The sequence below is a fragment of the Furipterus horrens genome, unplaced genomic scaffold, assembly GCF_987537825.1.
Source record: "Furipterus horrens unplaced genomic scaffold, mFurHor1.1.pri manual_scaffold_10, whole genome shotgun sequence".
Classification (NCBI taxonomy): Eukaryota; Metazoa; Chordata; class Mammalia; order Chiroptera; family Furipteridae; genus Furipterus; species Furipterus horrens.
The window spans coordinates 2,878,883-2,903,678 of NW_028327180.1; the positions used below are offsets into that span (position 1 = coordinate 2,878,883).

General features: G+C 39.8%; 1 protein-coding gene across 2 annotated transcripts in view; it reads left to right on the top strand.

The window, feature by feature from the left end:
• The window catches only part of AFG2A (AAA ATPase AFG2A), a 179,886-nt gene that overhangs the window by 27,694 nt on the left and 127,396 nt on the right, over positions 1-24,796 (top strand). The window contains exon 12 of one of the 2 annotated variants that reach the window (XM_090288766.1): positions 16,186-16,395. In XM_090288766.1, coding sequence (XP_090144892.1) covers positions 16,186-16,395 — 210 coding nt within the window. Of the gene's footprint in view, positions 1-16,185; positions 16,408-24,796 lie in introns of those variants that run through there. The other variant, XM_090288767.1, reaches the window with a different exon arrangement.

Here is a 24,796-nt window from a genome sequence, read left to right on the forward strand (position 1 = left end):
CGTGGTTAGCCCTGGTCAAAGGACTTGCTTATATTGCTTTTTATGCTCACTTCAGGTTGTAAAAAATTTCCTGAGAAGTCAACATTTCTATAATTGGATTCCTAAACTTCACCCTTCTGATTTCTGGCTACTACGTCTACAGAAATATCTCCAAATTATTTCTGCAGAACGTTTAATGCTTATTTTGTTATAGAAAACCTGTTTCAAGTAGCTAGTTAATTGTGAACATTTTTAAATAGTAAATTGAGCATTCAATATCTTTTGAGAAAAGATTTTAGTGTGTGAAATTAAAACCTTGAAATCACACTTGCCTAGCTATATTTAAGTTTGAAAGAAATGTCTCAAGATGGGAACATTGCCAGTTATAATATAATACATTATTAATTTCAGGAGACCGTAAGTGTTAGCCACTTACTTAAATTAATGTTTCCTTTTTTTGGACGTTCTGAAATGGTGATTATACCAGTTGGTGTATTAAAAGTCAAATGTATTTTACAATTAATTGGTGATTAAGTCAAATGTATTTCTTTACCACAGGAATTCTTAAATACTGGAATCCTTGAATAGTCTAACATATTGTGAAAGTTCAATTTTTCACCCAGAGATAACAACTGTTAATATTTTGTTCTAGTTTCAATAGATTTTAAAGATTTGGTTGTGTACATATAGATATTTTAGTATAGTTAATCTTAGGGTATAATCTTACATTCTGCTTTTTCCACTTAAAATTATAACTTTACTTTAAATTTTATTAGCTAACATCTTTATAATCATTGAATAACAGACATATGTGGGTAAACTCTTCTTATCCTTCCATTCTCAAATATGTAGGTTGTTTTTATTTTTTAAATGGTTATAAACATGTATTTGTCCAAATCTTTGCACTTATGATTCATAGAAGTCAAATTACTAGAATATCAATTTTTTTCCCAAAAAGGTCGTTCTAATTTATAATCATGTGATAAATATTTTAAATCTCAAAAAGCTTAAGCAGAATCTTATTTCATTTTCACTTTAGTCCGTATTTTTACTTTCTGCTAAAATTTATTTCCTGGACTACAGAGATCCTCTTTCATTATGAGGAATAATATATACTGGATAATTTTCAGAGGCATAGTGATTTTAAAAAAATATGAAAAATAACTTATTATATGCCTTCTCCTTTCTATAAAAATGTTACATTTTTAGATAAAGGGTGTAGCTAGATGGTTTTTAATGGATTTTAAGTTTCATGAGAGCAGAAGATTTTATTTTTATCCTTATATTCTTAGTATATAACTAACACATAAGAGATGTCCATTCAATATCTGTTCAATGAGTGAATGAATAAATATAATTGTTAATGAAAAAGCATGTTAGATGGTTCTTTTCAGATCCATCTAAAACAGTATGTCATCTTTCTTCTACACTGAAGTACAATGTAGTCAGCCTATTATTCCCCATATGTAACATTCTTCAGATTTTTATATTTTACAAAGAAGCTGATTTCTGGAGTGAATCTTAGCCCTTACTACTTGTTCAGTGAATATAACATTTCTGTAATTAAGATAATTGTAATAGTGCTAAGCTGTCTATTCTGGAAGAATATAGAATAGTTCTTTATATTTTCTGCAGAAACATGTTTTCTTAATGTATTAAAAATTCTTATTAAGATAAAGAAAAAATATGCTTTTCATATTTGTGTTTGTATGTTATCTTTGCAACAGGTTATTTCATATATGCCCTAGGAATTATCACTGATAAATAGCGTTCTTAACCAAATATATACAAATTAATTGCCATTAAGTTTAATCCATTATGCATCCTAACCACCACTCCCCATCCCAGGCTTCCCCTATTTCATTTTATGTAGTTTTAGGTTGTTCCTTATTAGTTAGAAATAATCTATCTTTATACTTGTGATACTACTTTTGGATTACAGTTTTCAGAATTCAGACATTTGGTTCAGAATAAGCTAAAAGCCAATAGAAAGATAAGGCTCTATTTTCACGTGAACCCACTTTTGTAACGTGAACTGCAGCCAGAACCTCGGGGCTCGCTGTACGACCCCAAACCCATTTGTAAACTTGGGTCCAGGTTGAACTTCCAGGTAGTGGGTAGTCACAGGGAGTGAGTGCAACGTGTCATTAGTTAAACACTCGTTATTTACTCCCATTTTAGAAAGTAGCAAACTTCTTAATTATATGACTCATCAAAAGGCTGTCTTTCACTAATTATGTATTCAAAAGTTACTGATGCCTTTGCCTGAGAGTAGGTCATGAAAATGTGACAAGGCAGGTGAGTTTCATGGGATGAGCTCGTTAGCAGCTTTTCTGGTGCAGAGATTGGAGTTAAATAGTTTAATTGACCATAATTACAGTTCATTCTTCATGTACCCTCAGGATAATTAGAAGGAATTTATTTGAGTTTCTGTATTTTAGAAACAGCACTATATTCTCTGTTTTCTTACTTTTTACAGTTTCAAAGGGTTGAGGGTTTCTCCGATGCTTTCCTAAATAACAGATTGCTTTTTTTGGAATAGATAGTACAACCTGTGGAAATTCTATTAATTTCATATTGGTTCTTGGCAGGACTTTTGAATTTGGTTTCTTTTGATTTGGGTTCTTATTGTCTAGACAGGAGAGTGTCTTCTATCACTCCCAAGATCCCAGTCTTCTCTGCCAACTTCTCTTGTACAGTTTTATAGTTTTAAGTAATAACAATTGCACAGGAAAGCACATTTGGGAAAGTAGATTACTTCTAACCAGGAAATGCTCTGTGCCAAAATCAAGACTGTAGTTTTAGCTTTATTACATATTTTAGAAGTCTAACTCTTTCATTCCACTTTTCTTTTTATACCTTACTTTTCTCAGGCTTCTTCTATAGGAACAGAAATGAGAAGATACAAGAGTTAGTGGAAGAATCACCAACTTTTATTCTCAGCTGCGATCCTGTTAACTTTGGTTAAATCAAACACTTCCTTTTAGGTTATAAGGGCAGACTCTTAATTTGCAGTTTCTTATGGGTGTCTTCTTTTGAATTTATGACTAATGCTGCACTCGCATGTGTAGTTGGTCAGTACTCGATAAATCTTGCTGAGTGTTTGCTAAAACACAGGTTTTCCTTTGGAGTAAAGGAAAGCCTTGGTAGGGTCAGTGCAGTTCTTTTGTGGCACTACTCTTCAGGCACGGGGTAATTGTACGCTCATCTGATCTGGCCTCTAGTCCTCCCATTCCAGTGCTGCTTAGAGTGGTGTTTCCAGAAGAAATTCCTGATCTGGCTTAACCCTTCGAGTGCCGGCGTGCTCCCAGCGACTCTTTGCTATGGCTACAAATGTAAATACAGTGGAATAATGGGTATTTTATGTTTTGTTCTCTTTTTGTACCTCAGGTTACATATTGATATAACTTTCTCATGTTGATCCAAATTTCGAATTTTTATGCTTGTTCGGATACTGGCATATTAATTCTGCTATAATTTTTACTTACATTTTAAACGGTCCTTTTAATTTCATTTATCTTTGCAATAATTGTCAAAACTATGCAGTGTGCATGATGAGGAAGCGTTCGCTAACGGACATTTTCATTGCTTCACGGTATAGCGTTAGCGTTCTTTCCTATGTCTCAGTAGAGCAGGTTTATTGCTCTCGCAACAGAAACGCAGAGTCCTTGAGACATTTGACCACCTCACATGGAGAGACAGGAACCTGAGTACGGATATGATATAGAGTGGGGGACCTTATCCCATCCTACAATGAGTCAGTCTTTCTGATGAGAGGACACTGTTTACTGTGGAAATGCAAAATGCTGCGTCGGCTCCCAGGGTATCCCTCTTGTAGGCTGTAACCACAACGGAGGTTAGTCTCTCTCTGCATCGGAGCAGATTCGGGTGTCACCACTGCCCGATGTTCAATAAAAAGTACCAAAAGTTGGTATCCTCTGGGTGAAGCGATAATCTTATACTAGAGCGGATCATTCTTTCGTGCTGCAAGAGCAAGACTACTTTTGAGAGTTGTAGATGAAGAAAAGGATTCAGTTGAACTTCAGCCAGGGAGTGATTTCATACGATTCTTAGGGCCAGTATTCATTCATTTTGTGCCCGTGCTTTTTTATATTGGAACGACATAGAAAAACTGAAAATGAGCGCCCCAATGAAGAGAAAGGAAACTGTGTGAAGAAGGAATTTCTAAATTGATCAGTGATGAACCGAGTGACAGCGATTTTGTGATAAGTGATCTTGAAAACAGTGCATCTGAAGATGAAGTGAGTGAAGATGAAACTGAACCATCTTCATCTGAAAGTGGTGCCAGTGAAAGCTGCAGGGCTGGGAGGGACGCAGGCGGGCAGGACACAGCACAGTGTCAGCATCAGTTCTCAGAGCTTCCAGGTCTGAAGTGTCCCACACCCACTGATTCTAAGCCCACTGCTTATTTTCATCTCTTCTTCACCGAAGCGCTGCTGAAGCTGGTGGTCACCGAAACCAACAGATATGCACCGCAGCACCTTCAGTCTCACAAAAGCTTATCCCCTAATTCTAGAGTGAGTTCTTGGCAACCAACGACAGTTGCAAAAATACAAGCTTTTATAGCTTGTATGCTGAACATGGGCATAATGACTAAACCAAGCATGCACAGCTACTGGTCGAAAAAGAAATCTTTGTCACCTCCATGGTTCCAAGACATGTGCTCTCGTAACTGATTTCAGTTATTGCTGAGGTTTCTTCATCTTGTAGACAATTCCAAAATCCCTACTCCTGATGACCCATCTTACAACCCATGTGCTGCATTTCAGCCAGTAGTTGGTCATGCCAATCATATCTTTCGGCATTGCTATACTCCCCACCAACAATTGAGCACTGATGAGAGTTTGGCTGGTACCAAAAGTCACAGCAGATATTTGCAGTACTTGCCAAATAAACACCATCGTCGCTGGGGAGTAAAATTCTGGATGATGTGTGATGCAGTCTCAAATTACTGTCTTGTATTCTATGCTTTCCTTGGAGCAAAAAGTAATACAAAGATGATGAGAAAAAACATGGTTTGGCCTCTACTGTAGTAACTAAATTGCTTACCATAGAAAATTATACGAATAAAGATTACCGCGTCTTTTTTTTTTTTTTTTTTTTTTTTTTTTTTTTTTTGCAACAATTTTTTTAGTTTGATTCCCCTGGCTAGGTACCTCTACTCAGTAGAGACATACATACAGTACAGGAACACTCTGTAGGAATCGAAAATTTCTCCCTCACCAGGTTCTACAAAAGTTCAGTGTGGAAGAGATAAGATTTTTTAGAAACGCCTTCCTGTTTCTGTGTGGGTTTAGGGAAAAGAAGCCTCAAAGAAAGCAGGCACCGCTCCTTAGCTCTTATTCAGGTCCAGCCGTGTCGAACATAGCTTCAAAGAGAACTATGACACCAGTTTCCAAGCCAGACATCATATTGGAATACAGTCGATACATGGGAGGCATAGACACGTCTGACACGATGCTGTACATGTATGTGGATGAAAGAAGAACACTGAAGTATTGGAAGGAGGTTGTGTTCAATGTACTATCAGGAATGCTGCTGAATGCATACGTTCTTTATAAGGAAAAATTTTTAGGTGGGAATGAACCAATGTCTCGATTGAACTTCAACACCTCCGTAACAGAAGAGCTTGCCAGAGGATGGCGTGAGGTTAGAGACACTGTCAACAAATCCAGCAATGAAGAAAACCCACCAGGTCCTTCTCATGTCTATGACATAAAGATGCTTCCAGAAAGAAAGCTAAGATTGTGTAAGGAATGCTCAACACCGGAAAGAAAAATCAGGTCGAGAACAGTAGGTGTGGGACGTGACAAAGGGCTGCACCCACGATGCGTCAGTTGCCACAATATTAATGTATAGACATTTTACTATTGCATTGTTTTTGCATTTCATTTTTGTTTATAAACTTTTTCACTGCTGATACCTTGATACATGTCTCTGGTGTGAATGCTGTTTGTGTTCATTTCTTTGTACGTTATGAAGTTTTTTTTCCAAAAATGTATGCAACATTTGCCATACTTGCTTGTTATCCATGTTGCTGTGTGTTTTTTCAAATTATAATCATAGATTTCATATTATGCCTTATACTTCAAAAGCCATTGAAGGAAAGTATTTTTTCTAAATTGTTACAATAAAATTATTTTAATGCAGTAAATTTTTTGTTAAATTGTGTCAAAGAACACTGCTTACAAAAAGTGTATTATATGTTGTGAAGTTTTCAGCAAATTGTTATGAATAATAATGTCTTTATAGATATTTTTCATAAACTCTGCATTTCTCAGCAAAATAGCCTGGCATTTCTCATAGAAATTTTAGCAATTACGCATGGTACTCAAAGGGTTAAAATCCATCAGCATAACAATCTGTTGATCATGTCTGGGATGAAGTCTAAGCTCATTAACTCAGCATTCCTAGCCTGGCTCACACCTCTTTCTCTTTGATCTCACATTATCCTCTAGTCTCCTCTGCTTGAAAAATTGTTTTCTGACCTCTCAGGCACCAAAGACCTTGTGATGTGATCCCTAGTACACACGCACACAGGATACACATGGATGCCTTGAGGTCTTTGGTTGTGTTCACCTCTGTATTCCCGTTGCTTGGCAGGTAGTAACAACTCTTAATACGTACAAATTTGTTAAGTGCCTAAATGAATATTTTGTGAGGCATTTTGGTTCATAGTGGTTTTTATTTTTCAGAAAGATCCCTTTTACTTTTCCATATAATTTCTAATTTTCTTTTTGTAACAGCTTTATTGAGATATAATTCACGTATCTATTCACTCGTGCAGAGGGTCAATTTGGTGGTCTAGTCTATTCACAGAGTTGTTCCGCCATCACTACAGTCAATTTTAGAACATTTTCCTCATTTCCAAAAGAGACTACCCTTTACCCATCATCTCCCAGCCTGCCTGTCCTCGCCTCCAGCGCCAGGCACCGCTCCTCTGTTTTGACCTCTCTGTAGACTTGCCTGTTCTAGACGCTGCATATAAATGGAGTCAAAACCCGGGGTTCTTTGTAACTGGCTTTTATTTAATATAGAACTTATGATGCTTAGCCGTGTTGTATCGTGTATCACTACTTCATTCCTTTTTCTGACATTATATTTTATTGTATGGATACAGCACACTTTTTGACTCTCATGAGTAAAGCTGCTATGAACATTCGAACATTTGTGCACACCTGTTTTGAGGGTGATGTGTGTCTACTAGCGGGATAACTGGGATGTTCGTAACTGTTGTACCTTTTGAGAAACTGGCAGTTTCGGAAAACGTCCGCACCGTTTTACATTCCCTGCAGCAGGGTGTGGAGAGTCCCTAAGCATCCACAGCCTCACTGACCCTTGTCACTGTCTTGTTTGTTAGGCTACCCTTGTGGGTGTGAAATGGTATCTCCTTGTGGTTTTGTTTGCATTTTTAGTGGCTTTTCATTTGCTTATTGGCCATTTTTAAGTATCTGTGGAGAAATGTCTATTCAGATTATTTGTCCAGTTTTAATTGGGTTATTTGTCTTTTTATTACTGAGTTGTAAGTTCTTATATATTGTAGATGCAAGTTTGTTATTAGACCTGGGGTATCTCATAGCAGAAATGTAGGATTTGTAGTTACTGTCTCCCATTCGGCGAGCTGCCTCTTTTTTTTCTTTAATCATATTCTGGAGAGTGGCCTGTGAAGCACAGATGTTTTAATTTTGATGAAGTCCAGTGTGTCTATTTTTTTCTTGTATGTACTTTTGGTATCACATTTGAAAAACCATTGCCAAGTCCAAGGGCACTAAGATTTTTTCTGTAATTCCTTTTAGAGTTTATAGTCTTAGCTTTCACATTACTAAACTCCATACTTTATTTAGATTTTAGTAGTTTTCCTCAATGTCCTTTGTCTATTTCAGGATTGCATCTAGGCCATCACGTTACATTTAGTTATATTTATATGTCTCTTTAGAACTCCCTGGCTGTGACTGTTTCTTACTCTTTGGGTTTTTACGGCCTTGACAGTTTTAAGGTCTGCTGGTCAGGTCTTTTGCAGAATGCCCCTTCAAATTGAGTTTGGCTCTTTTTATTATGGTTAGGCTGGGATTATACAGTTTTTGGGGGGGAAGACCACAGAGGTGAAGTCCATTCTCATCACAGCTTAAGTTAAGAAGGGTATAATATTAATGTTGAACCTTTAATTTACTAATTTAAAAGCCTTCCTGCCCCTCTTAAACAGTATTTAGGCTGAGGTGCTGCCTACCTGCACATTTGTTGTTAGTGGCTCTTCTTATCCATGTGTAACTAATCTACAACCTTCCTGTTTTCAGTGACACCGAGCTTCTAATGTGCACTTTAGATTTATCTAGAGACAGACAGTAGGGAAAGGCGGCCAGGAAGTGGAACAGTAACCAGTCAGACAGACCACCTAAGTTAGAACGGGCCTCTTTTACCAGATTAGAATGTGGAGTACAACTTCGCTCCCTCAGTATAACTGCCGTTATTCTCACAAGCGTCTCTTCCTTCCTCAAGATGAACTAAAATAAGTATTAGGGGCTCCGGATGGTTCAGCCTCATTCATTCTCTTTAGTTGCCTCAGTCCTACTTGGCTTTCATGTCCCTGCTTAAATGTCAGATTGTCTAGAATGCTGTACTTGCCCCTCTAGGACCAACCAAGCCTCTTACATGCTCTTGCACTGTCCAGCATTCTTCCTAGTTTTTAACTTAACTACATAGTAATTATTCATTTAATACGTGCCTGTTCCTCCAGCCGTAAGCTGCACAGGGCAGAGGACGTCAGTCGTGTGCACTCTGTCCCTCGTTCTCTGCCCTCTGCTGTCTGCCGAGAGCCCAGCCGGGCGCCCAAGCACAGCAGCCTTTGGCAGGGAGACGACGTATTTGCGTGAGTCAGGAAACGAGTAAATGAACAGGGTTTGGTGTTGAAACCTCTATCGACTGCACCTGCAGGAGCCTGGTCTTTTGTTGACACCTGTGATACACGAAGCCCCGTGCTTATCAGAAGCTATCAAAGGTAAAAGCTAGATAACTTACCCCGGGATAGGGAGTGCTTGCTCGGCAGCCTGCCGCGTAGGCTTGCACAGTTCTCTGAGACTTGCGTGACCTTTCTCATTGGGCTCGGTGTACGCGTATGATAAATGGCTAAGTTCTCGAGACAGCTTCTTCCTCTGGGGTTTTCCTGTGGCCTCGTCTTTCAGGCCTGCCTCGCAGGCTGGCCCCCTCCCGCCACATTCATACCCCTGGCTACTATGGGTAGCACGTTTAGCATCCAGGGACAAGTGTAATTACAAGGGAAAGTCTTTTGTTCTCTGTCTAAATACTGACCATTTTTATGGCTCTGCTGTAGGATTGTTTTCTGACATCTCCTTTGCTCTTTGTCAGGCTCTTCCTCAGACTTCTCTGCCCTCCAGCCGGACGTCTGCAGCATCCTTTTTGCCCAGCACGCTGGCCCTCTGGCCCGCGCTGGTGTTTGCGCCACGTGGGAACCGAGCTGCTGAGGAATTTGCCTACGTGTGTTGGCTCCTATTTAACAAAAACGCGGAGCCTTGCTTAGGCCAGTCTTGGCAGGAGAGGGTTTTTCTTTCCATATATGCAAGCATTTACTGTCAGCCGACCATCAGAGGAGATCAGAGGAAAGTGTTTGAATTTATGACCCAATTATTTGGACAGATCTGGGCTAGGCAATGTCACACAAGGGATGTGTCTGTCCTTGTACATTTGCTCATGTTGGCGGCACTTTTCACTAGTTGGGACCACACATGGTGTTATATTCCTAACTCTCCTACCAGGCTGTCCCCCTGCCATTTCTGCCCTTCCGCTGCTTTATTTCTAAGATAATTACAGAGAAGTAGATGTCTGCCGGTTCACTGATCCCTTTACCAAACCTTGAGCATTTGTAATACACGAGGGAGGCACTGCGTTGGGAGGTCCTGGTGGTACCCACTTGATAACAAAGAGCCCTTTCATGTGACGACCCTTCATGCATGTCACAAACCCCAGAAGAGAATAATCTGCAAAATCGATTTAAACATTTTTACTATTGTAATCATTTTTTCTAGGCCTTTTATATGATTTATTTCAGTCATGTATTACATATGACTGATTTAAAATTCACTTGGGAAACGTGTTGCTTATAAGCACTTGGGAGTGGGGCTCCTCCGTAGAAGGCCCCGTATCTTTCCTCTGTTGCTGTGTGCTTCCTTTCCTTCACCCCCATTCCTTTATCTGTTCCCCGCTCTGCTGTGCCATAGTAAGGATGGCAGGAGCTACTAAGCAGTTTTCTTAAATAAAGCGTTTCCTGCTGCTCACAGTTAAATAATTGAAGTTATTTAGTAAATTAGGAAAATGTAAAATATTTTAGTGAAATGTGAAGAATTTTTTAGGTGAAACTTCATATCATTTTTATGATGTGAGTTTATTTCTTTTTGAAATGAGAAGTGCTTTTTTTGTTTAATATATATATTTTTTCTATATAGAATTTTTATTTGGTTTTTCAATTACAGTTGTCCCATTTTTCCCCCATTGCTCCCCCCCACCCAGCCCACCCCTTCTCCCGCAATCATATCCCTCCTCCTTGTCCACGTCCATGAGTCATTTATACACGTTCCTTGACTAAACCCTTCCCTTACTAACCCCCCTTTTCCCCCTCCCCCCTATTGACTGCTATTCTGCTCCTTGTTCTATTTAGTTCATTTGTGTTGTTCATTAGTCTCCTGTATTAGGTGAGATCATACAGTATTTTTCTTTCTTTGCCTGGCTTATTTCACTAAGCATAGTTCTCTCTAGTTCCATCCATGTTGTCGCAAATGGCAGGAGTTCTTTCTTTCTGCTGCATAGTATTCCATTGTGTAAATAATATTTCCATTTTTTTAATGTGAGATTTTTTTCTGTACTTGTTCATCTGGCAAAAGTAATTTTTTAAAAGCTCATTTTGGAAATGGTTACCCATTTTTGAGTTGGATTAAGGTATAAAGTTTTGTGACCTAAGGGAGGTTCCCTTAGTTAATAATGTATATGTAGGTAAGGTTTGACTTCATGCATTGACAGCTCAGAATAAGCTTACTGAAGTGCGATCAGAATGTAGTAATAATTTAGAAATTAAATTCAGGTTTCAGTATAGTCATTAAACTGATCATGAAATATTTATCTTTAAGTTGATCATGTTTTCCATGTTTTGGGGGACATATGTATTTTTCTACTTGAATAATTACTTTCTTCTGTATCTTAATGTTTTCCCTTACGAATTAGGACTTAGAGGAACATCTGGCTCCCAGGGTTTTTATAATATTTCATTGAGGTGCTTAATATGATTTACTAAAGAACAAGGTCACCCAGATCAGTGGCAATTTTAATTAGTGGCAAAGTTTTGGTGTACAGTTTCTTACATTCTTTCTCATCTACTTTTTTAGTTCCCTTTGTTCTGTTATCTATTAAATTGTTAGATATTTTGAACCTGAACTTGCTTATGCAAAGTGGAAGTGAAACAGGCAGAGGGGACAGCTGAGTCCAGAGAGAAAAGACAAGGACAAAAAACCCGGGACACTCGACTCCTCCCACCCTGCGTGCAGGGCGCCGCTCCAGGTTTTCGCCTTCGCTTGCCTCACGACCCACCCCTTGCCTGGACTTTTCAGAGTCCTCATGTCATTGGGGTTGGCATTTTGAATGAAATTTTTATTTTTAATCAGTGGGGGAGGGGGGCTGTAGATGGTTTATGGCCTTGTAATAGAACTGGAACTTGGATTTGTTCTTCAAATAAATCTCCATAGAATAATATGTTTTTAAAGCACATGGGGAAATACTTGTTTTTTCACAATAGAAAGCTAAAGGCTTTCACTTATTTTCACTTAGGTCTGAGAATACATTTTGAACACTACTGTTTCCTAATTTTGCTTTTTCTTTTCTCCATTAAAGAAACATCTAGAAATCTCTTTTTCTTTTTCCTTTTGGATCTTGGAGGTTGGGTGTTCTCAACTTCTTTCTTTCTGAATTATGTAGTATCTGTAGTAATTTGATATGTTTATGGTTTCAAAACAAAATAAATGTACCAGTGTATGGCCCACAGAGAGTTTGGAACAGGTGCCAACCTACTTGCTACCGCCGCCTGGCTCCTTGTCCTTAATGTTGGGGCTCGTTAGCCTGAAAGAACAAAATGAAAAGTATTCTTCGTTGCAATAGTTTCTATAAAAATAGCACTTTCAAAAGAATTTTTGCCCCTGGCAGTGCAAAACTTGGCACCTAGCAAACAAGAGTACTCACAGATGCATGAAGACACCGTCAGCCTCTGGGGCTACTGAGTCTCTCCCGCACAGCGGTTCTCTCCCAGTGCCTGCAGCCCAGGCCACCGATTCCATCTCGTCCCCTTGGAGTGTGGCCACACAGGTGGTTCTGTTTGTTGTCTTTCTCAGCCTGATCGTCTGGGTGTGTAGTTTAAGTTTTTTGGGGGGTGAGGCTAGATTTTTGTCCAGGAAGTACTGGAAGAAGTTTAGTGAGGCGGTGGGGTGGGGGCCATTCCCTTTGGGAAGCGTGTCTCACTGCTCTGTCTGTGCTTGTTTGACAGCTGTCCTTTCACTTCTGACTTTGTCACTAATTCAGAGTCACAAAGCCACATGTGAGCAGCTGTCCGCTATTCTCCTCGTGACAGAATAAGGAAGAAAGGACCCAGCTAGTATCAGCAGTGAGTTGAGGCTAGATTGTAGGAATAATGTGGCGGTTATGATATAGTGTAACATGAGTAAAGAGAGAGTTGCAGAATATTTTTATAATTTAGAAGAGCATAAAATACTATTTGTTGAAAGATGAGAGGAGTTGAAAGATGAAATACTGACTGAAGATGGGGTAGTAACTAACTAGTTTTTGAATTCTTGTCCTAGTTCTAGGATTTTATGATTTTGTGCTGGTGTTTATTCTCTTACAGACTACCTTTCCCCATGACCTTCTGTGTTTTAAGACTCTTCGGTGCAGTTGTTAGCTCCTTGAGATGATTTATATTCATTTCTGAATTCATGTCTTTAGCTATAGAGAGACATCATTTATTTGGCACTCAGGTGCTGAATTAAAGTTTAAAATTTGTTTGCCTTTAGTTTAAGAAATGTAATGATCAGACAGAACAAGAATAGAAAAATTATGGTCATTAAATATTGCTCATGAACAACAAATGTGATGGTTTGATCTTTTATCTTTTGCCTGTCGCTAGTCCTTTCGAATATAACTACTTATTCTAACTGTGTCTCAGACCGTTAAATAAACTAATCGTCGGCAGCCGTCCGTCTGGAGAGACGATGGTGTAGCTTCTTAAGAGTCTATCTGCACCGCCGAGAATGGCTGTGCAGTCCAACTCGGGAGTGACACGGTATCTGTCTCCTCCCGTGTTGAATCGACATCTTACGATGACGCTGGAGTGTCCTCTCCAGTGAAGCTGAAGCTACAGAGCCTGGGCAGGGTGATATGGAGGGTCTGCTGTTGCCCATGCAGCAGACCCCCCCTCTCTTCGCAGCTGAAGGGTCCAAGGGAAAGACGGAGTCAATACAGCTTGGCTTCAGGTGCGCCGCAGGAGTTGCCGGTGTTGACTACAACGTCAAACCGCCTTAGGGACTCCGGCTCCGGATTTTCTGTCGGGGTTTACTCCCTTAGCCTTTCCCCTGAAGAGGTATGCCGCAAGGCAGCGGAGGTTTTTTGGAGTCAGAGTTTTCCTTCTCTGATAAATAAACTAATACCTTGTGTTTATTAAGTAGGTACTGTGTCCCTGGCTAAGTGTAGCTGATTTAATAGTGTACTGTTCAATTTTCACAATAATCCTGGGGATTGTATGAATATAAAATTGAGAATATATTATGATTTCATTGAAAAAACACAGATACATGCATGTGCATGTATTTGAAAGGTTGGAAAATACTACATCAAAATATTAATGCTTACTTGGAGGTGTTGGGGAAACAGATAATTCTTATATTGCCCTTTTACTTTTTTTTATAGGCTGTACTTATGTATATCAGTTATCTTTATAATCATATGAGGTGGGAATTGCTGCTGTTATTTTCATGTTCTAACACCTTGACATGTCCTACATATATGCAACAATTTCCAAATCTTGTCCTCACCATCTCACATATTTGGGAACTATATTTTTAGTAGTTTTTGTAGTAATTTGTGTGAAGACATATTTTATGTGTTTAGACAAAGACTGAGTCTTTTAGGATACTTTTCTTGTTCCTCTCTAGATGACAAAATTTTGAGAATTATCATCTCACTCATCCTTGTACCTTTATAGTCCCTAGGACAAGTCCAGCACATAGAAGATAGTTGGAAGTGAATTCCTTAATTTCCAAACATGTTTTTTTTTTCTTTTTCTTTTAAGATAACTCTCAGTTACACAGTTGCCCAAAGTCTGAGTCCTGGCTGATGCCCTTGAGTCCATTTTCTTTTCCACCACCTCTCCAAATCTAATTAATTCTTGCTAAAATGGATGAAGCGGCTGGGATAGCAAATTGGTATTGTGCATCAAGAGACCAAAAAATGCCTTTTAATTCAGGAATCTTATTTCTTAAACCCAGGAAAGCAATTTAGAAGAAAATAATTGATCTCAAGATTATGGTTGGGAATACAACCTTCTCCTGGGTCTGTGGGCTAAAGAAAAATGGCCAAAAAACCATGCAGGTTCATTTGGGAAAAGTAATCTTTTCTTGATATTAACAAAGAAACAAATGACCCCGCCCCCCCCTTTGGATTTGTAGATTGTTTTCTGCCTTTGCATCCTCTTCATTTCTTCTTGTCTCTTAAATGTGGGTGGTGCCCAACACCCGCTTCCCTCCTCTCGGTTGGCCATTTCAGTGGGTCCCGTGGACTCTGTTGTTTGTGTGCGGAGATCTCTGGTCTCTTCGTGACGCTTGCATTTCGCCTGCTCAGTGTTTATCTTCTGAATATTGCCATCCTGCATCGTTTATTTTCCCTCCTGAAGGTTATTTTTCTGTGGGCCACATTCTGTCAGTCTGTCTTGACATCGTCACCTTTAAATTCTCCCTCTTCATTACCCCACCCTCAGAGCCCCCACTGTAGACCTGCGCTCTTTCTGATGGGTCTTCACTGTCTGCGCGCTCACCCCCATTCACGCTCGTTTCTTGGTAAGGAGGCTTGTGACCTGCTCATAATTGGTCTCCCTGCACTCCCCTCCGATGCATCTCGTCAGGCAGTCTTCCTGACGCCCAGGTCAGACCACACCGCTTTTCTAGATTAAACCCTTCCGAGAGTTCCTAAGCGGATAAAGAGACACTTGAACTCCTCCATCTGGCCTCCCAGCCCTTGACTTCTGCGTGGCCTCACCTTACTGTTCTGATTTTACTTCTCTCCCTCGGTTGTTTCTCTCATTTTTGTCACGCTTCCTTCTGAGTCCTCCTCATATTTTGGCCTCTGTCTGACCATTTCCCTGTTCTCACTTTCCACATCTCATCCGTGCTGCAAGAGTCGGATTTCAGATTTGCCTTCTTGCTGGAAGGAACCTTTTCTTCCTGGGAGCTCCCAGAGGCCTTCTCTGTTTCTTTGTTTTTGTGCTTAGGACCCTTTCCATTGTACCACGATTCTCATGTACATGCTGCTGGTAGTAAAGTCTTTAAAGTCTGGATTCAGGTTTTATTTTTCTGTTTCCTAATTATCTGCTATGTAGTTCTTAATGCATATTTATTAAGTAAATAATATGTAAAGAGCTGTCTTGTTTGGGGAGTATTTCACAGTTGAGAAAAAGGAACAGAATTTTGAGACTATTTCATTACTGTCCAAAACACCGAAAAGATTGTGTGTCACATAAGGACCTACAGAAATATATATGCAGGTATTTGCTAAAAAAGAAAAAGAAGAAATTATATATATAGATGAGACCTTGGGTCACTGATTCAAACCATTTTCAGACAGATGAAACCTGGTTTTTAAAGCCATCCGGAATAGAAGATAGATATAACAGTGTTCAGTCATTTAAACAGTAGTTTCTATAAGACTTGCAAGCATGCGCATTTTGTTCTTTAGTATTTCTGTAGTATGCAGGTTACATTTTATGTGCTTTTAATTAATCTTGATAATGTTGGAATTTCTTTTTAGGATCTTCCTGATTTTTACATGATTTTGTTCCCTGTCTTGAATTTCTTTTGTTGATTTTTTTTTTTTAAGTTCTCTTCTTGTCCTGGCAAACTTATGTTTAGAAAATGCTTTGTTTTGCAGGTATCCTGGTCAGATATAGGAGGACTGGAAAATATCAAACTGAAATTGAAACAGGCTGTGGAGTGGCCCTTGAAGCACCCAGAGTCTTTCGTCCGAATGGGTGTTCAGCCACCTAAAGGGGTTCTTCTCTACGGGCCCCCTGGGTGCTCTAAAACGATGATCGCAAAGGCTTTGGCCAATGAAAGTGGACTGAATTTCCTTGCCATAAAGGTATGGTGTTAAATTTTTAAATTGCTACTGTCTTTACCATCCCCTAGCACCTATCCTGTAATTCCCGCCCTTCAGAAAACACGAGAAGGCAGCTTAAGGAGCAGCTGGCTTCCACTTGAGGTTGGTGGCAGTGTAACACGAGGCGGTGTGTCATCAGCATGGCAGGTGGGCAGCAGAGGACTGCGTTATTTCGTTTCTTGATTCTCACTATTTTTACACTTGTGTATAATAGAAACCAGTAGTTTTTACATTTTTTAATTGAACTGGTCACTATTGTTTAACCAAGACTCAATTGTAAATAAATAGGATTCGGGTCGGCAGCCGTCCGTCTCGAGAGACGATGGTGTAGCTTCTTAAGAGTCTATCTGCACTGCCGAGAATGGCTGTGCAGTCCGACTCGGGAGTGACACGGTATCTGTCTCCTCCCGTGTTGAATCGACATCTTGCGATGACGCTGGAGTGTCCTCTCCAGTGAAGCTGAAGCTACAGAGCCTGGGCAGGGTGATATGGAGGGTCTGCTGTTGCCCATGCAGCAGACCCCCCCTCTCTTCGCAGCTGAAGGATCCAAGGGAAAGACGGAGTCAATACAGCTTGGCTTCAGGTGCGCCGCAGGAGTTGCCGGTGTTGACTACAACGTCAAACCGCCTTAGGGACTCCGGCTCCGGATTTTCTGTCGGGGTTTACTCCCTTAGCCTTTCCCCTGAAGAGGTATGCCGCAAGGCAGCGGAGGTATTTTGGAATCAGAGTTTTCCTTCTCTGATGTGCCCTGACTGGAAGATCGAACCAGCGACACTTAGCTCGCAGGCCGACGCTCAATCCACTGAGCCAAACCAGCCAGGGTATAAATAGGATTGTGTATTTAATATTTACATACATAGAGTTTTCAAAGAAGTCAGATACTATATGGTAAAGCTAAATTCCTTAAACTTTTGCAGTCAGAGAGTATACGTACATTGTTTATACTCTGAAGTACACACACACACATACATTTTATTTGTTCACTGCCCTGCCCTATTACTTTGGATGGATAATCCTATTTGATATGTTGTTTTAAGTTTACTTTAGGAATAGATAGTAATTTTTGTAATTAATTTCTATGGAACACAATTATAGCCTATTACTGAATGTACATACATAAAACCTTAAATCCATTTCTGTGAACTTTACCACAAATATATGTATTTAAATATGTTAAATACCAAATTCATTTCACAAGAAGTACATGATAATGTTTTGATATTACCAGAGGCTTTTTTAAATAACAAAATACATTTTCTATCTTACAACAATAAAAGAAATCCTTGGCAGCTTGAAAGCATAAAACTTATTTCAGAGTAGCGTGTCAGTTTTTTACTCCTTACAAATTCTTGTGGCGTGATATTTAGATATGTCTAACCTATTTACTTCTTCAGCATCAGTATCTCCCCAGTCCCTGCTGTTTGCATATTTTCTATTACCTTCATTTTTGTGGAAGATGCTGGACCGTGAAGGTTTGGGGAGGAGCTCATGTTCACGATGATCAGCTACTCTGAGTCACAGCCACAGTTTTTAATGTTGGAGTAATGAACGATTTTGAAAGTTCCAGAATCATGTGATCTTTCTTTGGTTGCTGTCCTCTTACCTTGTGATCATGGACGGGGCCATTTTACTGGTGTTTTCTACTCTTGACTGTCATCCCCATTGTTCTCTGCCTACCTTGTCATATCTCAGCTGTGTGTGAAGCACTTTGATTTTTTCCTGTCTAACTAGAAATTTGGACTTTATTTGAGACTTGGGTCATAATATTTGCACTTGAATCTCTAGGAAGATGACATATTTTCTTACAAACTAGCACCTCACTTTTCATGACCCAAGATAACAGTTTAAGATGCTGCCAGGACTGCTCTGTGGCTTATCCTGGGATTAGTTAAAAATATATTTATTACCATTTTTGAATATGAAACTTTTCATAAATCAGATAGTTTCACTTTTGTCTTTTTTCAATATGAGAAAATGATTCAGAAGGTTCTTTGAAAGGTTTATCTTGGACACTGTTCATGTAAAATAACCATTCCCCCAGATTTTATTCATTGATTGATTTGAGAGAGAAACATTGAATGGTTGTTCCACTTATCTATCCATTCATTGGTTGATTCTTCCATGTGCCCTGACAAGGGATGGAACATGTATCTTTGGGGTATCAGGATGACTAACAAACTGAGCTACCTGGCCACGCCATGTTCAGCTTTTTAATTAAGTTTTTAATTTCTTCAGGTCACACACGCACAAAGGATAAGTGATGTTAAGAAATTTTCTTAGTAATTTGCATTCCTACTTGCTCAGAGATTATCACACCCTACTTACTAATTTTTATTTAATACAGATTTTTATTCACTGTAGAATTTATTGTAGTTTCATGGTATTATTTTTGAACTTGGGTGGAGAATATATTTAATGAACAGTGGGTGTTCATTTTACCATTATATTCAACTTTCCTATATTTTTAAATTTTTTCAAAATAAAAGCTGGATGAAACATGAAAAACTAATTTGCTTTTCTTTGCATTTTCATTGGTCCTTTCATCTTGGTCTGATCTTGTGAGGACAGTTTAAGTTACTTTGTCATACAGTTTACATATGAGGGATGAAGTCAACCAAAGTTGGGAATTGATAGTGTGTCATTTCTACTTTTATCCTTCCACAAGGAAAAAGTTACATTTTGGTTCCAACATATATGTTTGTTTACTAAGGGTTTTCAGTATTATAATTAAGTTTGAGATTTTTGAAATGAGTCTTACACATTTTGAAAGTAATGAGAAATAAGTAATTAGACACAAGGATTTTTTTTAGCCAGTTGGATAACAAGTAACTTAGATATATTGACAGGAGGAGCTCCCTGACACTTTCACGGGGTTTATTAATTTCCTTTAATTCCCAAGATAAAGGATTGAAAGACTTTAAACATTTTTGGCTGAGTTTATGGAAGTACTTTCTAGCTTCCTCTGTGCATCTTTTCTAAACAGCGACTAAAAGATAAACACTCTACTCAGAGTGAGGACGTCACCTTGGCCAGCTGTGCGGGCTCTTCACGTCCTCTGGTGTGTGTACATGTTTTGTGCAGACTGGAGCACTTGACATATGCTTAAGTTTAGTTTGTCATCTGGGTCAGTTACACCAAAATATTTTCCAGTTGAAGTGTCCTCTCTGCTTCTCCCTTGCTTGGGTCTGGAGTGCTGCAGTAGATGAATTACCCTGGGATGGCGGGGCTGCTTTCCTTTATGAACGACTGTTACTGGCTCTGGGGGGGGTGGCCTCTGACGGGGACTTTCAGGGAGACTTTTGTCAGCTGCATTGCTGAGGACAAGAATGCAATGAGTTTAGTGTGTCCTCTTTTGAGGGAAATTTTCTTCTGATGCCAGTTTCAGAGAGGAATTATACAAGATACAGTACAGTGTATTTTCAGGAAAATCTGTTTTATTTAAGGCAGTGCACAATATAAAGTAATTGCTCTTCTTTATTTAACCAGATCCCCTATCATTCTGTTATGACAGGTACAAGACAATCTGAACTTGGTAAGTTCCAAGTTCATCTTAAAGCTTTTGTTGGGAGGCTAATCTATAAATCAAAGAGCTTCTGTTTTGAAGACGTCGCACAGAAAACTGCATAAATACCTCTTATATATCCTGAAAGCTTTAAGATTGGTTTCTAGGATTACAAATAAATAATGATGCTTAGGAAAGGTAAAGTGACTTTTCCAAGGTCAAAGTGGTGGTGATAGAACTAAAAGTTGATCTCAGGACTTTCTGACTCTAGAGCTTGCTTGAGCTCTGAACCCACTGTATTATAAAATCTTTCATTTTTCTTTTTTAAAATAAAATTTCTTTCATTAATTGCATGAAGTTACTGGTGAAGGCAGTTCAGGCCGTTTCCACAGGGCAACTCTAGAGAACTGGAAAGACAGATGTTCCTGGAACCCAGTAAAAATAAAATTTTGTTTCTCTAGGACCAAGAAAATGAGAAAAATAGCACGGCTTTGGAGTGGGAGTTGGCTGAGTTAATAAGAAAGAAACAGGAACCTGATGAATAGAATAGAAGTGCTTGGAAAAAGGCTAGTGGTTGAAACTGACCTGCTGGTGTCTGGCTGCTGCCCTTGACGCCGGGTGTGCTGCAGTGAGAAGGGCATGAAGCTGGGGTTCCGCTGGCTTTGGTTTGAGTCCTAACTCGAGTTCAAAATTGTAGCTGTGTGACCTTAAGCAAGCTCTCTAAGTCTCAGTTTTTTCATTGATATAGGCTTTTTGAGGGTATTATATTAAAAAGGTAGGTGATATATTTTGGAGGATATCACTACCTCAACTCCTTACGTGTGGGGCAGCATTTAGTTAGGACTTTCTTCCAACCAAAGAATTCAGTGTGGAAACCGGAGTGAGGAGAGCTGTGTTCTGATGAAGGGACCTGGCAGCTCCCACGTTAGCCAGGGATTAAGGTCGGCGTCTTCCACGATTGGTCAGGCTGATCACAAACTCAGAGTTTGTGTTCAGCCACAAGAAAAACATCAGGCAGACCCAAATTGGAAGACAGTTAATAAAATACCTGACCAGTAGTCACGCCGCTGTCAAGATCATCAAAATAATAAAGTAGGAGAAGCTCACAGCCAAGTGGAGACCAAGAAAGCATGACAGCTAAATATAATGTTAGGGTTTTCTGGATGAGATCCTGGAGCAGAAAAAAGACATTAGATAAAAACTAAGGAAATCTGAATGAACTGTGGAATTTAGTTAATAATAATGCATCGATATTGGTTTATTAATTGTAATAAATGTACCATACTAATATATGATATTAATAATGCGAAAATGTAGTGTGCATTGAGAGAGGGGGTGGGCGTATGGGAATTCTTTATACTCTCTGCTCAGTTCTTCTGTAAATCTTAAACTTTCCCCCACCCTCTATAATATTCGATTAATTAAATCAAAGAGTTTTAAAGTCAGTACCATGGATCCAGGCATATGACAGACATTCAGGGACTGTAACTGAAGTTGGAGACCAGCTCAGATTGTGGCCTGCACCGCATAGGAGGAGGGAGATGCAGGGAAGGGGGGCCATGTGGAAGATTGTCGGTTCCTCGGAGAGGACGTTGCAGGAGGCCTTTCCTGTCCTTCGTCCTCCTTTGTGGTGATAGTGGACAGTTACTGAGAACAGCCCTGGGAGGAAGCTGGCTGAGGAGCCGGGGCTTGGACTGCCCTGAGCCTGCCTGTTTCGTTGCCGTCCTCAGCTGGAGCCTGTGAAGGTGTGTGTTGGTTCTGGCCCCAGACCCAGACCCAGACCCCAGCATTCTAAAGAACACTTTCTTTTAGAGTTTTGGTTATTTTTTCTTTCACCTTGGGTACAGCTTCTAATTTAGGGCCTCAACCAGGAACTATGTTCAGTTTTGTGCCTTTTGTGGACCTTAACTCTTTCTGTTCCTTCTGTAGGTTTGTTGCCATTTGGGTTCATCTAAAGCCTGAATAATGTTGTCTAATGTGCCACATATACTTAAATTGGCAGTTTTTAGCATTGACACTGAATAAAGACATATCCTTAGTTTTATCACTGAGTGACTGTTAGGGAATAATAACCTATTATTATTGGGACAAACAGAATAGTTAATGTGCCGTTGTCACTACCATAAAGCTCTGTAGAAGTTAGACTGGATTTACTTACATTTGGCATTCTTTGTACACTGTATGAGCTGACGTGTTAAAGTTGAGATATGGTATGTTAAAAACTATGTTAATAAATTTTTTTGAGGTTGGCTTATATCAGTTGATGAAACTGCTGTGTGAAAAAGATGTGTTGATGTGACAATATTCTGTAACATCTGGCTAAAAGTAAAAAATGACAATAATATGAGCTATAGTAACAAAACCTTTAGCAATTGGAATGTAAGAAGACCTAGAGAAATTTAGAAAGGGAAGAATGCTGTTAGACTTCTAAGAAGTTTACTTAATAGCAGAATAAAAATTTATTACTGGATTGGTTTAATTTTTTATTCATAGATTCTAGCTGAGAGATTGGTTCTTCTCTCTTTTCAATCTCTTTTTAATGGAATTTAATTAGAGTTGAAATAAATATTACAGTTTTATGTCTATAGCACTTTAAAAATATTTGTCAACTTTTAAATTGCAACAGTAACTCCCAGTTATACATTAAGCACCTTCTGTGTGTTGTTAGGCACTGTCCATGGTAAGCAAAGATGCATTAGGTAGCTCCCTGCTGTCTGTCCACCCATAATGTAGTGAGGCAGACACTTGCCCAAACAGACGATATAGGGAAATGGGTAACATTTAGAATCTTGACAATTAATTGCATGAGAATTGAGAAACAAAGGGAGAAATCAAAGGTGATTAAAATATTTACTTCCAGTGACTGCCAGGTAGAAATACCGTAATTGTGGGAAGAGTGAGCTTGGGAGACAAGGAAGCAGGCTGGAGGTGGAGAAGCAGGTACTGAACTGGGATTTAGACGTGTGGAGTTTGAAATACCTTTAAAACAATGTGGCAGATAGGTCCCCAAGGCCATTGTCTCTATGGATGTGTGGCGCAAGAGAAGGGTCCTTTCTAGAGATGCCAGCGTGGAAGTTGAGACCCAGTGTTTAAGGTTCTGCGCTGTAGCTAGTAGGGGAGATGGAGCGAGACACTGAGGGGTTGTCGTGGGCACGTGCACATGGACACTCCCCGCCGGCTTGCACGTAGTCAGCATGGCGTCCTCAGGGTAAGCGCGCTCTTTCTTCTGAATGAATGCATTTTCGGGAAGGCTTGTATTATACTTTTGGGAGGAGCAGCTTGAATTCTCTTCCCTTCCCTGCTAGCCTTCATTGCTTTTCATGGTTTTTACTGACCCAGGGCCTGGTATTTAATGCCTGTTTCCAGACTCTTTAAAGTGCTTTCCCGAAATGGCCTTCTGTATGCACTAATGCTGTTCTTTTTATTAATTTTCAAGATCCTTTACTTACATTACATATATGAAATTCTATCTCATGTGAGTTTCGGTTTTTATGAGCGTATTCCATAACATTTAACCATAGTTAACACTTAGGTTAACGGGCCTTCCCTAGACATTTTAGAACTTATAAAACCTTGATTTGAATTGTCATGGCCAAGAGCAACAGGCAGGTATCAGACACATTTAAAATGCCCTCGGGAAGACTGGAAGAGACCCAGTAGGTTAAAGGGGCAGCATGGCGAGAACATGAGGTGGGAGTGTTACCCTTGAATTTGTGACTGATACGGTGTAAAGTAATGAGACAGTAAAAGGTGGGTTTAGTTCGCACTGGATTCAGCAGCCGGGCAGATCTTCCGCCTGCACGCATTCATGTGGTTCCTGTTGCTTCAGGAACTTGCGCGCTTGGTACCGGCCGTGGAAACGTGCCAGTGATGCCGCCTCCACTAAGCCAGTTCATGGCTCTGCCTTTGGCATTTTTTCTTGATCACCTTTATCAGTGCGGCTTGTGGGGCCTGTGGTGTGGCAAGACCAACACCCCATGGTTGCCTGGTAGGTAAAATCAGAAGAGAAGTGACCTTATTGCCCTGATCTGTTTGGAATTTGTGTATTACTTCTTTGAAGAGTTAAATAACCTGGGAGCAAAGGTGGGATACATACGTACCCATGGTGGCAGCTGTTCACGGAGGGTTAGAATTCGCCCTTGCCCCACAGTCTGCTCCCACCAACGCCCTTGAATTTGAATTGCTGGGACTGTGTAATAAAGTATTAAGGGGACATTTCCCCTTTTTTAAGGCCTTGGCAAAAACAGGACATCATAGTTTTTAGAAGAAGTAGTAGTCCGGGGACCAGAGCCCTGCATCCCTACCGTCATTTCTGCCACTTCACCTCTCCAGGACTGCCCGCGTCTCTCCCCACCAGCTGTTCGCTGCCCCCGGGGTCAGTTGCGGTGGGTTAGGCTCCACGGCTCCCACCGCCCTCCTCTGACACCTTCCTCTGACCAGCTCACGTGATGCTGTCTCAGTCAGGTGTGGTGAGTGGTGAAGACACTCCAGTCCCAGCTCTGCTGTTTACTAAGCCGTGTGACTTTGTGCAAGTTGCTTAGCTTTTTCACCTCTCCTGTTTCGTTCTGTCAAGCTGGAATAGTGAGAACATCTACCTCCGGGGACTGTTGTTAGCACTAAAGCAGAATAACAGATACCGAGCCGGTAGCGAGTGTTTATAATGTTACCTGACTCCAGCTGCTGCTTGCTTCTGTGTTTAAGGATTGTATGTATATTTGATTGCAAATTGAACAAAAAAGTGTAGTAGCCCATCTTAGATTCCCTTAAGTTTTGTTAGTGTTAGAATAAAATATAGTATATATTTTTGAAAGTAAATTTAATTTTATGCAACTCTGTGTACCAGAAAACAGTGATTTTTGGCAATTGGAACTTCAAGCTCAA